A 16,677-nucleotide genomic window follows, 5' to 3' on the forward strand; every position below is an offset into this window, starting at 1 on the left:
ATATTCTTTTTTATTACTTTCTTCCTTTTACTTCCCTTGGGATTAATTTAGCATTTTTTTCCTAACTAAAGATAGATCACTGGATTACTTACTTTCAATCATTCTATTTTCCAAACGTTTAAGAGCATTTAAAGCTCTACAGTTTCCTATAAGCATAACTTTAGCTCCAGGCCAGACATTTTGGTGTTGATATTTTCATTATCATTCAAGTTTAGTAAAAACTTTTTTTCCAGTTTTCTATTTTTATTCCTTCCATGGTGAAGAAATATATTGCTTAATTTCCAAGTATATGGAGATTTTCTGGTTATCTTTTTGTTTCTGATTTCTAATTTAATTGCTTTATGGTCAGACAATGTTGATCAAGAAAATGGCCTACTTCTGTAAACTCTTCATGTGAGCTTGGAAAAGTTATTGAGTGTATGTGTGTGTCTGTGTGTGTGTGTGTGTGTGTTTGTGTGTTTGTGTGTGTGTATATATATATATGCGTTGATTAATTTTGTTGATTGTGTTCAGTCTTTTGTATTTATACTGATTTTTATTTTTTGTTTACTTCTTGTATCAATTGGTTCAAGATGTGTTTTAAAACTTCCCACCATGGATTTATCTGTATCACCTTATAACTTGGCTAGTTTTTGCCTTCTGTATTCAAAAGCTGTATTACTTGGGTTGTACATTTTATTTTAAAGATTTTATTTATTTATTTAAGGAGAGTGAGTGAGCAAGGGGGAGGAAGAGAGAGAATCTCAAGCAGACTCCTTGCTGAGTGCAGAGCCCAACATGGGGCTCAATCTTACAACCCTGATATCATGACCTGAGCCAAAATCAAGAGTTAAATTCTTAACCGACTGAGTCACCTAGGTGCGTCTGGGTCATGCATATTAAAATTGCTATACTTTCCTACTGAATTGGATCACTACTAGGAGGTGACCTATTTATATCTAAGCAATAAATGAAATTTTACCTTAATATCTTAACTAGTAATAATATGGCTATACCATCTCTTGCTTGTTGGTTTCCTCATAATATATAATTTCCTATTATTTACTTTCAACCTATCTGTTTATGTTTTATATCTCTTTCTAAAGAAAAGATTGTCTAAAGACAATCACTTTTAGTTGTACCATGTAGTCCATTCGAATTTAATGTGGTTACTAATATATTTAGATTTAAATTTGTGGTTTTCATTGTTTTTTTGTCCTTGTTATGAGTGTTTTTTTATTCTCATCTATTTTTTATCTATTTGCTCAGAATGTAAGGATTCTATTGCTCTTCTTTTAGTTGTTGCCCTAGAGTTTACACCATGACTCAGCACAGCCCAATATAAATTGTTAACGTTTATTGTCTTCCCACTCAGGAACCTTCTCAATCAATGGTATCTATCCATTGACTTGTATCCAGGATCTACTACTATGGCTCTGCTTTCAAAAAACAAAACAAAACAAAAAAATTAGGTCATAAAGGTTCATGTTTGTTTTTACTTATTTAATTGTAATTGATTGATTTCATATTTTGTTTTTATTTTTATTATAAGTATGGTATACATCCATTATCAAAGTAATCAACCAGCATGCCCCCTTTATTCTCTGAACTTTCTTTTCTTCCCCTTCTTTTTGTCATATTGAACTACCATTAACAACTTGGAGTATATCCATCAGAGGTTCCTTTTCAGTATAAAAACTATATATGTGGTATTTGTGAATCTGTACATTTATTAATAAATGCATATATGCATATGCATATATATACACACATACCCATTTTTTTTATGCAATTTATTTTTTCACTGTATCTAGCGTTGAGCCTCTCTGTTGGGGCAAAGGGCTATTTGTGTGGGTATCCTTTTTATGATCTCACTGTTTCTTAATGAGAGATGCAACTGCAACTTTATGTTAAGAAAAAGAGAGAATAAAGGTTATCTAAGTCTGTGTGCATATAGTAGATTCTCAATAAATGCTGAATTGAACAAAACAAAAAATCTGTAAAATATTGCTGAGTAAAAATCTACTTAGATTTTTCCCTTTATTTAGATTTTGTGCTATTAATGATACTGAAGCTATTAACTTTTTTAACAACTAGCAACCATTACTGTGCCGTTCATGCACTGCCCCAGCATCCTTGTGCAAGGAGATCTGTAGGTTAAACTTCCTGCCATGGTGTGATTTGGATCATTAGGAAGTCCATATAACATGTCTCCAAATGTGAAATCGCCCTCCAAAAAGTTCAGCTAGAAGTTGCACTGTGGAAGCGAGGAGTTAGAAATGGACCAATGTTTATGTATAAATTTAGAATAGCATAGAAAAAGGCATGAGGAAGGAGTGGGGAAAATATCAATTATTCATTTTGTTGACGTCAAGGTGCTGGACTGAGGACGTCTTCCATAAGTGCTACCACATCCAGAAATCAGCCAGGGAAAACATTGATAAATTTGGTCATGTAAAATACATAATTTTATATTTAAAAATATATAAACCACACAAAAAAGACAAGAAAGTAACACATTGGGAAAAGCACTGTAACAAATATGACAAAGGATTGATTTCTTTAGTATCCAAAGAGATATTTTAAATCACTGAGGAAAAAGTCAAGCAAAAACAGCTCAAGGCACAATAGGCAAATCGTAACTGCTTTCCATTTTCTGAGTTTTTACAATGTGCTAAAAACAGAATGTGCTAGCTACCTTACTTGCAAGTTCTTGTTTAATTCTGGCAGAACTCTATGATAGAGATATTACTATTATTATACACATTTTGCAGAGCAGAAATGTTGGTGCAGATTGATTAAATCACTTTCCTGCAACTAATTAGAGATGGAGCCTGAACTCAGTCCAATGTCAGTTTGCTTAAAATTCCATTTTCTTAAGCACTTTCCCAAAGAGTGGCACCTCACAAAGAAACAAACTAGGAATCACTTGAGAAACAAATTAGATGCATATTAAAAGTGTTTAAATTTGCTTATAATTTTTAAAACTGAGCAATTAAAAACACACATACCTCTCTGTGGGTAAAGATTAAAAACACTGATAACAGTCTATTACAAGAGGGTGAGGTGACTGGTTTTTTCTTAGACTCTTGATGGAATTGTGATTATTTACAAAACAAGACAAAAATCTCTCTCAGCCTCAATTTGCTCATGTGTAAAATGGGGATAATCTTTACTTGGAAGAATTATGATGACCATCACAATTATGATGTGAAAAATATTAGCACAATGGCACATATTAAGTGCCCAACAGCTAAAAGCTAAACATATAAAATATGTTTAGTCCCCCACTATCCTCCTGCACACACACACACACACACACACACACACACACCACTAGAAAACAAAAACAAAGAGACAAATCTCTTTGTATTTCTAGCACAAGGCCAAGGGTCAATGTCAGCGAAGTTGCACCATGTAAGTGAAGCTAAAGACCAGGAAAAAGAAGGACCCTAGGCTTTCACGGGCTCTCCGCAGGACGTGGGATTTCCAGATCATCTTCTAGGGCCGTGCAAGGATTTCCACTGTTTGTTCAGTTCTGCATCCTGTGTTCTAGATCTCCATTTGCACACAAGTCAAAGGAGGCAATGGATATGCTGAAGGAGCCAGGGGCCCTGTGAAAATAATGTGTGGTCACATAACCTGTGTTCTCTCTGGATTGGGGGCATAAGGGTTTATAGTCACATGCCTCGAGCCTGTTTCCCTGGTAACCTTCTAGAGCCAATGAGTCTAAAAATTCTAAAAATAAGTAATTAGAAAACACAAAGTTGGGGTGGGTGCCTGGGTGGCTCAGTCAGTTTAGTGTCAGACTCTTGATTTTGGCTCAGGTCATGATCTCAGGGTCATGAGATCAAGTCCTGCGTTGGGCTCTGTGCTGAGCGTGGAGCTTGCTTGCGATGCTTTCTCTCTCTCAAAAAGAAAAAAAAAAAGAAAAAAAAGAAAACCAAAAGCACCAGGACACCTTAATAATATCCTGCCTTTTCTAAATATTTACTGGCAACCGTGTCTTCACCGAGAGAATTGTTAACTTTGATGTGACCTCACTGACCTTTCATTTTGAAGATCTCCATGCACGGAGCCATCATGACCTTCATTGCTGGCGGGAGCCGAGTCTTCTCTTAAAGACTGTCTGCTCCAGGAGGGCAAAGTTACCAGGACTCTGACATGTTGGCTGGAAGTTGATCTTGGTTGGTTTCCCCTCAGGATCTCAGCGATGTTTTTGCCATCCCCAGCTTGGCAGACCTTCCTCTCCAGGTTTTAGAGAGATTTCTCCAGTAGACCTTTCTCATTTGTGTAACTAAGAAATAAACATGGCAAGATGACTATGTAGCCGCTTTAGAGCATTAGAGAAAATGACATTGATGTGCTTTGTCTGCAGCACGTTTAACTGGACAGTCCCGTTCCTCTCGTTCCTGGCCTGTCTGATCCTGGCAGTGGCCACCATCATTTTGTATTTTATTCCACTCCGCTACATCGTTTTAATCTGGGGTAAGTCTGGCATGGTCCTTTCACTAGCAGTCAATTTCAGGTAAGAACCCATGACTCATTTGTCAAGTGGGACCATAAACTTTAAATGTGCTCTTGTTGGCAATTAAACATGAGATTAAGGGAGGAATTTTGGGAACAAAAACTTCCAGGACCTCCCTGAAAAGGCCAGTTGCCCAAATGATCAGCAGAGATATTTATGGGCCTCTTGTATAATTGCAATCAAATAAAAATGTGATTGTGCATGAGATTTCCCTTTGGGCTTTCATAGTCATAAATAGTTTAGAATAATATATTGCGATGGCCCGGTAACTTTCAGGCAACACTGTTATTCAAACAGTGAGCAAACACCTGCATCTCGCCCTTTATATTATGTAAAAGTGGATCTGGCCCCTGCCAGGGTGCTTCTGACACTCCATCTCTCCTGGAGGAAAAATAATCTAACCCCATACTTCAATCCAGAAGCGGTAGAGAGGAAGGGAGGTGGTTACTCCTTACCCAGTGCCTGAAAGAAGAGGAAGCTATAATTTAGCAGGGTAAATGATGTGCCTATATAAAGTTTAGCTGTTTAAAAAAAAAAAAGTAGTAACAAAAATCACAAACTCGAAATAAACGGCATGACTTGATTTACTACTCAAGTTAGCATTGGACGAAAGACAAGCAGCTTTGTGAATATTTGTGTTTGCTGTTGGGTGGGCTTCTGGGTTGATAGAAGTAGCGTGCATTGTAGTGAATCAATTGCTGGAGAAGCAGTCAACTCTTTTCCCTAAGAGTCTGCCAGTCATAGTTTTCCATTCCTTGGCTCCTGTGACTACTGCTGAATTCTCAATTGTAGCCATACTTCTAGGGACCCTCAGATGGTAAGGGGTTCAGAGAAGTTACCAGGTACAAGTGATTGCATTAAGATACATTCATCTTTAAGTAAAAGCTGAGAGCTTGCAAATGTGAGAAATAAGCTACAACCTTTCTAAAACCATTAAATGTAGACCTTTTCAGAGAGAACCCACAGGAGTAGAATCCTGCTGATGAGAAAAGCCAAGTGTAGACATTGTGAATTGGGAAAAGTCATCAAAAAAAAAAAAAAATTGAGTAATTTGTAAAACTTAAGAAGTAGAATGATTTTGAAAGAGCATAATGCACTGGTTCTCTGTTTCATCCAGGAAGTGAAAATCCCATATAAATAAGTATCTCTCTTTTATAGCAAGAGAGAGAGCCTGAGAAAAGAAAAAGATATTCTAATTTGAAAGAATTAAAAGAAAAAGATACTCTTGATTACCCTCACTCTTGGCAAAAGTCTTCTATCCATACTTAGTTTCTTACTTGCATACTTACTTCTATCCATAGTTAGTTTCTCTGTTTTGCAACAATGCTAGCCTTGATCTGAAGACTCTAAGAGAACTTGAAGCTCTTCAGGGTCCATTGATGAAGAAGAAACATTTTATGGGGTGCCTGGGTGGCTTAGTAGGTTAAGCCTCTGCCTTCAGCTCAGGTTATGATCTCAGGGTCCTGGATCGAGTCCCGCATTGGGCTCTCTGCTCAGCGGGGAGCCTGCTTCCCCCTCTCTCTCTGCCTGCCTCTCTGCCTGCTTGTGCACTCTCTCTCTGTCAAATAAATAAATAAAATCTTTTTAAAAAACACAAATGTTTAAAAAAAGAAGAAACATTTTATAAAAGTATTCCCTTGAATGCCTTATATGTACTAAATGTTATCTATATGGACTGAATAACCTCAGTCTTTCTTAATTGTTTTTCATTAAGAATTAGTTGCAAATCTGTTTACTGGTCACATTTAGAAACAGCTCTTAAAGCTGTTGTCTGACCCTAACCAGAAAATGATTCAAAATTACTATAATCATTTGGCCAATATTTTGTTCATTTTTAAGTTGTTTGCATGGTCAGCTTGTCAAACACATTCTCAGGATCTTATCATTCTGGTACATACTTGACTTGCTTTTCTGCATCTTTCCCTTGACAGAGGGGTCTATACTCTATTTCCTCCTTTGATCATCAGTGTTGGAATTCCAGTCCCTCTTTCTGTTTATCCCAAATTGCTTTGACTTTTGATCTTATCCTCCAAGATCTTGGCAGCTTTCCAACAACAACTTTTTGCATCTCATTAATGAGATATTGCTCTATTTATCGTTCTACTTATGGATGAAATTAGTAAATAGCATGGAGTTTATTATATTCTCCTGAGCTGACAGTAACCCTTTGAGCTTTGTCTTCTGTGTCTGGTTCTTTAGTTGTATGTTCTGGACAGGGGCTTATAGTTTATTGATGAGCTCACTGTATATATTGTAGTCAAAAGCCTTGACAGTCAGAATATGCTCTGTTGCCTCATTGAGTAAAACCTGCCATGCCATCCTGGAATGTACTCAGCAATTCTATTAGGACTTCATTTCCAAGACGAATTTGTTATTAGCTACATGGACCCAGGACATTCCTTTGCATGTCTCCTATATGACTGAATTCTTTTTTTTTTTTTTTTTTTTTTTTTTTTTTTAAAGATTTTATTAATTTATTTGACAGAGAGAAAGATCACAAGTAGGTGGAGAGTCAGGCAGAGAGAGAGGAGGAAGCAGGCTCCCGCTGAGCAAAGAGCCCGATGCGGGGCTCGATCCCAGGACACTGAGATCATGACCCGAGCCGAAGGCAGCGGCTTAATCCACTGAGCCACCCAGGCGCCCCTCCTATATGACTGAATTCTTGGTAGAGAGTCTCTCCTGTAGAAGATGACTTCGTATGTCTCCCATTTCTATGGTTCCTTTTACCAAGATCAGAAAATCGTTTCTATTCTGAGTTACTTAATCATTTTCTTTGAGTCCTTAAAGTGGTGAGTTAAGATCCTAAAAAAAAATTTTCCCCTTTTGTCCACCTCTTTTAACCCTTTGAAACAAAATTACTTAACCATATGTTCTATATTTCCAGATTCTATTCCCCCAAATAATATTTTTGTAGAAATACTGAGTATCAGGATTATTTAACATAAGCCCCTGAAAAACAGCCTGATTTTGTAGTGGCCATAAGAAATATTCCTTGACTCATTAACTTCGTTGTAAGGTTTTGAAGGGTAAGGCATTTTTCTTTCCTCTTTAACTTGTAATTCCCAGGGAAGTTACATATAGGTAGTAGATCTTTAAGAAGTACCTGACAAATATTTCATGTGCCTGCATATTTTATACCTGTGATTTACAGGGATGGCATTTCTTTTGAGCCTACCACCCACCTCTCTTGTGTGGGAGTGTAGATTTCGAAAATGGCATGAGAAGTGGCTTAAGAGGGATATTTGACATTTTCTGAAGGAAAGAGTATCTACTGAATTCCGATCACCTATTTGGTGTATTTCTAGAAGGCAAGGCACTTCTTAGGATTAGATCCCATGTGGGTTTTCTGCCCCTTGTGAGAGGTTTCCCATATTTTCATTCTGTTCTTCACCATAGATGCTTCTGATCTGGGGTACTTCTGTTCTTCCAAAGTAGATAAGAACTCCTGAAGCTAGATTTTGAACTTCTAGAAAAGAAAGACCCACGACTTATTAAACTTTGCATCTCCATTTGACAACACAGTGTGTTTTATGTGGCAGGCACTTACTGTTTGATACATGAGCAAGCCAGGACCCTCCACCCTGTCTCAACACTCCCGCCAATGCACTGAGTCAGGGCTGCATGCTAGGCACTCCTACAAGTATTTGAAAAATTGTGTTATAATTCTGTTTCAAGTGGTTTTATTCACCTGTGACCATATGTGCTGCCAAGCAGTCAGGCAATTTTTCCAACTTTCTCCAAGAGATTTTTTTTTTTTTTTTTAACTGGATATTCTCAATCCACTCCACTGATCGCTTCAGTCTGTGATCTGGGACCATTAAGTGACAATGTCTTTGCCACATATTATCCCTTGGTATTTGGATCCTACTCCTTTGGGTGTCCTAAAACATTAAGATTCACAGCAGATAGGCCCTCTGTCTATCTGTATTAAGGTGAAACACATCTAAAGACCTGTCTGTCATGCTGATAAAGATACAATTTCCAAATCTGGGTGTGTGTGCCCACATGCCTAATAATATAATCCCTTTTTTTTTTTTTTTTTTTTTTTTTTTTTTGGCTTGTTGACATCTCGAGCCATGATGGTAGCCCCCTCTTTGTTCTGGAACTCCAGATTAGAGAGTCCACTTATATTGTCCAATGTGATTCTCCCAACAACCTAAGAAACTATATAGGGCAGGTCTTTATTTTTCATATTTTAATGTAAGAAATCTGAGGCACAGGAAGGTCAAGTGGTTTTCTCGAAACCACACAGCGGATGCTTGGTGACGCCAGAGCTGGGGCTCAGCTACTCCCGTTCCATAGCCCTTGCTCCTGGTCCCATTACTCCTTACTGTGAACCCAAGAATACATGAGCCCCTGTGTACACTTGGTTTCACACAACAGATAATATTGTAGAATTACGGACATTTGACATTAAATAAAAATAAGGTGTGCTTTTGAAGCATGCAGTCAGAGCGCCTTGTAATTTTGATTCTCACGAAGTTTTTCAAACAGACAATTTCAGTGCATTGTGGGCAACTTCTGCCCTTATTGGTGCATTTGAGCTACTGTGCAGGTTTATAATCTTCTCAGTGACTAAGAATGCAGTGTTTTGATCGGCTGTGAGATTATCCCCTGCCTTGCTGTTCATTGTAAAGACCCCAGATGCGTACACTATATATAATTAACAATAGAAGATATATCTTTTCTCAATAAGTCTTTGTCTCCCTTCATCATTTTGCCTTGTCTGTTTTCTTTTGCCAAAAAGCCCATGCTACAATTAAGTGTCTTTAGAATAACACAGTGAGAGTATTTTAGTTTAAAGGAATGCTGGGGGAGATTTTAGCTAGAAATAGGAGGCTTGTTGTGGGGGGTAGAGGGAAGAAAAGCAGAGTGCAGCTCTGATTTGAGAGAAAAAGGATCATTTGCAAGGAGACTTCCCCAGCTCAACCACCAGGCCACCATTTTACTCATGGACAATGGCCGGCTCCCATTTGGAAAGCAGATGTGAATGTGACCATCTAAGGAAATGACTGAGGTTGGCATGTATCAGGTAGAATGGCACTCAGGAAGTTCTATCTATAGATGAAAGCAAATTAATATTTCATGGAGAAAAATATCCAAGCTTTTATGGGCTAGGGACGGTCAAACAGTTAACTGTTACCTTGACTCTGAGGGAGAAGTCCAGCAGGGTTATCTAAGGTGAGAAGTCATTCAGCATTACTGGGATCGACTCAGACTTCAGATATGATCCTCGCTAAACCAGCACTCCGTGGCAAACTTCAGAAGCCCATCACCTTAAAAACTCAGCATGAGAAAGAGTTGGCCTTTTGTGGAAAGACAATGGCTCCTGAGCTCTTACCAGCAGCTCAGGGGAACAGAAGAGGAGACACAAGGGTGGCTCAGAGGTACATCCCTCTGGAGAGGAAACCATAGGTAGAGCTTTCCCGGGGCGTGCCTACAAACGCAAGGTGCAGCCATCAAAGACACCTGAAGGGTTGAACCTCCTCTAATTACCACTGTCCGCATCCTAAATTAGCAGGGACTCCATTGACTAGACAAACCCAAGCACCAGTGTCGCGGTCCATAAATTAAGTTAGCAGCCGTAGTAAGATAATTTCCAATAATAACTTTTCACAGTTTCCTGCCACATCAAAGTACAATCAACATGTCAAGTTCTGTTCTGCAGGGAGAAAAGATAAACCTGTGAAAATGAGCTGGAGTGGGGGGAGAAATTTCTGCCATTTCTTTTTAACAACAAAAAAGCAACTCCTGTCCTCCACCTCCCACTGCTGCATTTGGTCCAGAGCCCCCAAGCAGGGACTTGTTGGGGCTAATGAAGGCCTTTCCCATCTGGGACGTTTGTTTTCCTAGCAGAGAAGGCTGTTAATCAGTGTAGTCCAAAAAAGCCAATGAGCTCCACAGTTTTAGTGTGTGTTTCTGCCACCTTGCTGCTGGGATTGTAATGGGATTTTCACAGCTGAAGAAGGCAGAGCTCCTGTCCCACAAACCATCCCCCACCCCTCCTTCCTTCCAGAAAAGGCATTTGTGAATGATTCCACATGACAGCGACATGTATGTGTGTGTGTGTGTGACTTGAGGTCTAGTAATTGTTTTACACTAATTTTTACTTGTGAACCTCCCCCTCCCCCAGTCAGGAGAGTTTTTAAAGATAGATAGATAGGTAGATAGAAAGACAAACAAAGAGATCTCCCTGCGTTTCTATTTTCCAGGCATAAATAAATTCACCAAGAAGCTTCGAAATCCCTATGCCATCGACAATAATGAGCTGCTAGACTTCCTCTCCAGGGTACCGTCTGATGTTCAAAAGGTACGTAATGAACGGTCACCACCAACGGGGACCCCAGCACTGAAGTCTGGCCAGCCCCAGAGCCAGAGGTGCACAGAGCAGGGCTTGTGCAATTGAGATAACGAATCAGAAAATCCTTAAAGTGGCCTGGCTTGCAGGGAGGTGGCAGAAAACCTTTGTCCAGAGCATGAGATGATTATGGAAAATTACCCCGAAAAAAAGGGCTTCTTAAGAATGATCTGGAACTCATACTGCGTGGGTATAGTGCAATAGTGTTTGTCCGTTTTTTGATCACTTGCCTCCCTGAAGAGGATAAGATGGGCTCAGTGAGTGGGAGAGTGGGAGCTCTCAAGCTAGGGGAGGATTGCTTATTTTCCTCCTCTTCCAGATGGCAGGCATTATAGGGGAAGTAGGGGACAAGAGGATTATTCTTTTTTATTCTTGTTTGCCCCAATTACGTCCTAGGCTTCCCTTCTATCCCTTCCCCCGTGAAGACTTAGGGATGCCGAGGGCAAAGCTCCCACCCCCTCTCATACACATAGAGGCCTGAAATAATTGGAGATCGATCAGAAGTATTATTCATAGGTAATGGTCACTGAGTCCAGCCACATCTGGTCTCTGTGGATGCACCGAGATTAAACCAGGCAACAATGACAGAAAGTCCTGTAGAGTAGCCCGAGCCAGGCCCCTGCGGATCAGGCAGCTATAAATCCCAGGGGAAGGAGGACAGGCAATGATTCTCTAAAGGAGAACAGAGATCATAGAAGGAGTAGATGGGGAGACCGTGGTGTGAAATAGCAGCACGGTGATCAAAGACACAGCCCTTTATTATCTCAGAGAATCCAAATCAAGTATCGATTTTCAGCCTTGGGCCACTGTCACGGAAGTGGTTCCCAGCACTTCTCTGCAGACGGCAGGGATTCGGGGCTGGAAAGACCTCCCGTTTCCTTCCCTTTCCCTTGGAGTTCTAGAGATGAAAATAGATTCCATGACGCCGTTTTTCTTTAACCTCCATTTTATGATCTAATTAGCTATTACATGCATTCTATGACTATGAGGTTCCTCCTTAACATTTGCATTCCATGATTATAAAACAGTAACCTGGCCCCTGTTTGTTTTGCGTTGAAAATTGACAGGTATGTCCTCCCCTGCTCCCCAAGGGGACCTTCACCAAACACTCAAAGGAAAGGGTGCTTTTTTAGCATGTATCTGCTTTTGACGAAGTGTAGCTCAACATATGTGATAGGGCATGGTGTCCTTGGGGAGTTCGGCACAAATGCTAAAAGCCAGTGAGCACATGTGCTCTGTAATACTATACTTTAAATGAAGCCATTCCGCCGTCAGCCAATCAGAACCCACACAGCAAGGCAGTGAGATTGAGTTGCAACCCTTGAGTTGCAATGTGAGGTTGTCCCCATGTCCTCAAAGAGAGGAAATCACCATCCAGCACAGCCCACCATGAGGACTTTGTCTACACAGTCCAGGCATGAGCCCTCAGAGCGGCCATCCGGCTGGAGCTGACATGCATAACAGAGGGACGCTACAAAAGAACATTCGAGGGAGACAGACAGTATGCTAGTAAGATCCTCCGTGTATCACTAAGAACACTTCCAAATAACACAATAGACAGCTTGCCCCTGGGGACTCCCCAAGTGCTCAGATATATCACAGATGTTTTAGCCATTACATTGTAAATGCAATTCATTTTTTAAGAGAAATCTATTTAACTCTGTGGGCAGTATCAATTTCAACATTTTTCCCCCTCTCCCTGGCAACATAAATGTACATAATTTGCAGACAATTTTTTCCCCAAGACTTGAGATAATTTTAAATGAATATTTCTTAGTAAGTTTTGCTGTATCATATACTAAGAGAAACATTTCCCAAGAGGCAGTTATTAAGCGTCCTTGTGGTTGAAAATGGGCACACAAGAAACTAAAATTATCTGGCAGCGCTGAGAGCAGGTAGAAAGCCATGCATCTCATTAGAAAAATCTGCTTTTAATATTCTTGGTCTCAAGAAATGATGCATGACTTCTCAAATCCTTCCTGCAATTAATCCCTCCGTGTTCCTGTGTTTAGAAAATGATTCATTACCTTTGAACCTTCCTTCCTTTGCCTCAGTCTGTCCTTGGGGAGCCATTAACACACACTGTGGTGAGCTAGGGTTACCTAACCGCTGGGCCCGTCTGTTTGTTTTCACAGGTGCAGTACGCAGAATTGAAACCCTGCAGCAGCCAGAGCCCCCTTCGGAAGAAGCGCAGTGCTCTCTAGGACTCACGCCAACCTTGGACACCAGCGCCCGATTCCCTGCTGGGTTGATTAGACCAACACTATCTCTGTTTCCGAGGTGGTACCCGTGGTGTCATTCTGGAATGTGTGCTGCGTGGAGCCTTCCCTGCGCCCTCCCTGCTTCTCCACGTGTGCCGATGCACACACATGTGCTCACGCCCACACGCATGGATGTGCTAGTTGCTTAGCAGCTTGGCCCATCCGAAGGAAACAATCTAGGGACCGTGAAAGACTGAGGTCCCTTCTCAGATAGGAGGTAAAGCAAGGTGGCCAGGGGTCTGAATGGCCTCTTTGAGAAGGGCTGGGAGACCACCTGGATGCAAGAGTGACCCTGAACTTGTTTTCCTACCTCCAACAGATGCTCCTTAAGATTCAGTTATTTTTCACTCCTGTTTCACACACTCCTGATTATTGTGCATGTGAGTCAGTTTCCTTCTCTGAGTCCACAAGTCCGATAGTAACCATCATCTCCCCAACTAATGTCTCTTAGAAGTAGATTTGTTCATAATTACCAGGCATAGCCCAAGCCTTTGGGCGTCCTTCCACCATGATTACTGAAGACGTGTGTACAATGGCGGTCAGCTCGCCGGTGCTGGACACCAGCCTGTGCTGTGGTCCTTTGCGGGCAGTGGAAGCCCCGGGGAAGGTCGGAAGGGACCACTCATCCAAAAAGTGAAGCTTTCGTGAGAGTATTTGGTTGCCTTACCAACACCATGTCTTCCGACTTGACTTTGCTTATTTCCGAAATAAAATGTCAACATTAGCGCTTGAGAGAGAGGATGAATGAATGGATTCTGAGAGTATTTAGGAAAACGGATAAAGGCGGAGGAGCAAGGGACTAACTAATGACTATGGCTTCTGCACCTGATTGTCATAATTGCCCGAATTTTTGAGCAGAAAGTAAAACTAACTCAGCCATCCAAATCGATCTTTTGTTCCTGAACAAGATAGGCTATACATAATGCATCTATATCTCAGAACCCCATTCCTAGAAAAACACCACCCCAAGATCCTTTTGAAGAATAGCTGATTCCTGCAGACCCCACCACTCATAGTACCCCCAAGGAAAAACCCCGATTTTATGCATACATAAAATGAACACAAATATCCTTTGGTTCAAATGATATTTAAGTTGTAAAGACTGTATTTTGTTGACACATACTTTGTGTTTTATATATATATATATAATATATGTGTGTGTGTGTGTGTGTATATTGTAAAGAAAAGTTGAGGTAAAAACTGATTTAATAGTGAGGTTTACTATTTTTTTTTCTCTCTCTGGGCTGTAATTTAATAATCTTCAAACAAAATGTTTATGAAAAATGTGCAAGATTCTAAACCTTATCATCCCGTGTCTGTTTTTCTTCATATTATATCTTTCTGGGTTTCTTTCTGGCTGAGCCAGATTTCTGCATGATTTGATTTGCTTCAAGTTAATGAAGCTGGCTGGAAAAGGACTTGCAGAAATTATAAAAGCTCCAGTAAATCTCTTCGTTGTACATACAATAGATAGCCAAGAACCTCTTTTGTTCAACCAGTTACTCAATCATCTGTGTAAACAATGCCTCATTGTCTCACTCCCAACTATCATGTAGTTTATCACAGTCTGTCATTTTGTAACGACCTAAGTCAGACATTTTTAAACAGACATGTGAGATCTGATCAGTCATTTGAATGAAAACTTTCAGCAACAAAATAACCCCTTATTTATTTAAAAGTGGAACCGATACTTCATTGTTGTTCTTTTGCTAAACAATTTCAAAATGAAATAATTTGTCCAACAAGAAGGCATCATTAGTTAGACTTCTTCCCTCTGCCGCCCAGTGGGAATTCTGAGCATTAAGTTGAGGACACAGACGGCAGCTGGGCTACCAAGAGCAGGACAGAATCAACCTGTAATAAACTGTAAGTAGAAAACAATTGTTAATTGATTAAGTCGACTTTGAACGTTAAAAATGTTCGTTGTAAGGGAAATGTGAAGATTTATACAAGTGATCAAACCCCTACCAGATTCCAGAATGCTCTTTAGATAAAATTTATGGATTGTGGATTCACAGTATGATAATTAATGATAATTCAGTAGGAATGTTGAATTTTAGCCAAGCTCTCCTGGTTCTCTTCTCAAACCTCACACTCCCTTTTCCAGCTCTGTCTGGATGTCTTATAGGCCTCTCTACCTCAGTGGGTCAGAATCTTGGTTATCTCTCCCTTCGTGTGTTCAGGACCATTTAACCCATACTCTCGTTCCAGTTTCCTTATTTCCCTTACTGGCACTGGCATCTTCTGGGCTGGAAGACACTGGGCATCCCCTTTTTTTGCTCCTTACATTCCCCACCCCCCACCTCCCAACCCATAAACTTGTAGCTCCTGTGTTGCATGTTACTCATGTTCATTTCTATCTTGTCCATTTCTGATCACCACCCCCTAAGCCAAGGCCTCCAAAACCTCTTACAAGACATGGCAAGAGTGCCAATTACGTTATGCCAGATTAATCCTCGTTCTGAATATTCTTTTCACTAGGAATACTTTCTCACAAGTTTCTGTTCAAATAAATTCTGCCCTCTTTACATCTTTCATATTTTTCTGGCATTTGCCATATTCTGCTACAGCTCATCATTACCAGAGGCTTTGACTCCCTCTGTCCTCCACTGGCACCTAATAGACACTCAGGAAATATGCGATGAATTGATTGGGTCATAGTCAACTTTTCTTTTCTGCCCTTTCATGTATATAGAGGGCTGAGATGGGTAGATTAGTGTGGTCTATCAGAGGAAATAATTTCTTGTATTAAGTACACAGCTTATACTGTGTGATATTATTTATAAGCTCTGGCCATGTCAACTGTAAACTTTTCAATGATGTCTTATATTGGAAAAATCATTACCTACATATCACAGGAAAATATATTTGTGCATGGTAAAACAAAACAAAAAACCCTTGATTTTTCTTCTTGTCATTTATCATTTAATGAACATATATGGAACACTTATGATCTACCTGAACAAAACAGACTGCATTCCCTTGGTAAAGCCAGGCATGAAACAGATACTTTTGAAAAGTGGCAGGACTGCCACTGGCTGCAGTGGGTAGGCCAGCAATAATGAATGTTCAAAGAAGAGCTAATTGGAATAATCTTGATAAATTAATGGTCACCTGGATCTTCAAATTATGTCAGTGAAAAAATCTACAGGTGAAATCGTGAGTTGGTTAGGAGGAAAAATGAGTGGGACTTCTCAGTTCAAGATGGCACTCACTGTTCTCATCTTTGGGTCCAGGAAGATGGTATGCTGTTTGCCAAGGGAATTATAGGAGCAGCCATGAGAAGAACAGCAGGAACCCAGTTTTAGATGATGTTGAATTTGAGGCTGAAAAGCCTTTAAATTATCTCAAAAAGGGAACAGTATATAGCTATTACAGCTGAGAGAAGAAATGCAGATATACATAAGGGCCAATATTCATAGAAAAGATTGAAGCCACATACTTCAAAAAATGGACTCCACACTCAAAAAGTTCTGTAAAGATGAGCCAACTAAGGCTAAATAGAAATATTAAATAAGGGAAAAGCATTAAGCATGTACTATCATAGAATT

At 40.0% G+C, this 16,677-nt stretch overlaps 1 protein-coding gene across 7 annotated transcripts in view; it reads left to right on the plus strand.

Moving 5' to 3' along the window:
* MCTP2 (multiple C2 and transmembrane domain containing 2) overlaps positions 1 to 16,028 on the plus strand; it is a 238,071-nt gene extending 222,043 nt beyond the window's left edge. For all 7 annotated transcript variants that reach the window (XM_059180094.1, XM_059180098.1, XM_059180100.1 and 4 more), the window contains 3 exons: positions 4,358 to 4,467; positions 10,720 to 10,817; positions 13,001 to 16,028. In XM_059180094.1, coding sequence (XP_059036077.1) covers positions 4,358 to 4,467; positions 10,720 to 10,817; positions 13,001 to 13,069 — 277 coding nt within the window. In that variant the 3' untranslated portion in view covers positions 13,070 to 16,028. The remainder of the gene's footprint in view (positions 1 to 4,357; positions 4,468 to 10,719; positions 10,818 to 13,000) is intronic.
* The last annotated feature ends 649 nt before the right edge of the window (positions 16,029 to 16,677 follow it).

The sequence above is a fragment of the Mustela lutreola genome, chromosome 7, assembly GCF_030435805.1.
Source record: "Mustela lutreola isolate mMusLut2 chromosome 7, mMusLut2.pri, whole genome shotgun sequence".
NCBI classification, from domain to species: Eukaryota; Metazoa; Chordata; class Mammalia; order Carnivora; family Mustelidae; genus Mustela; species Mustela lutreola.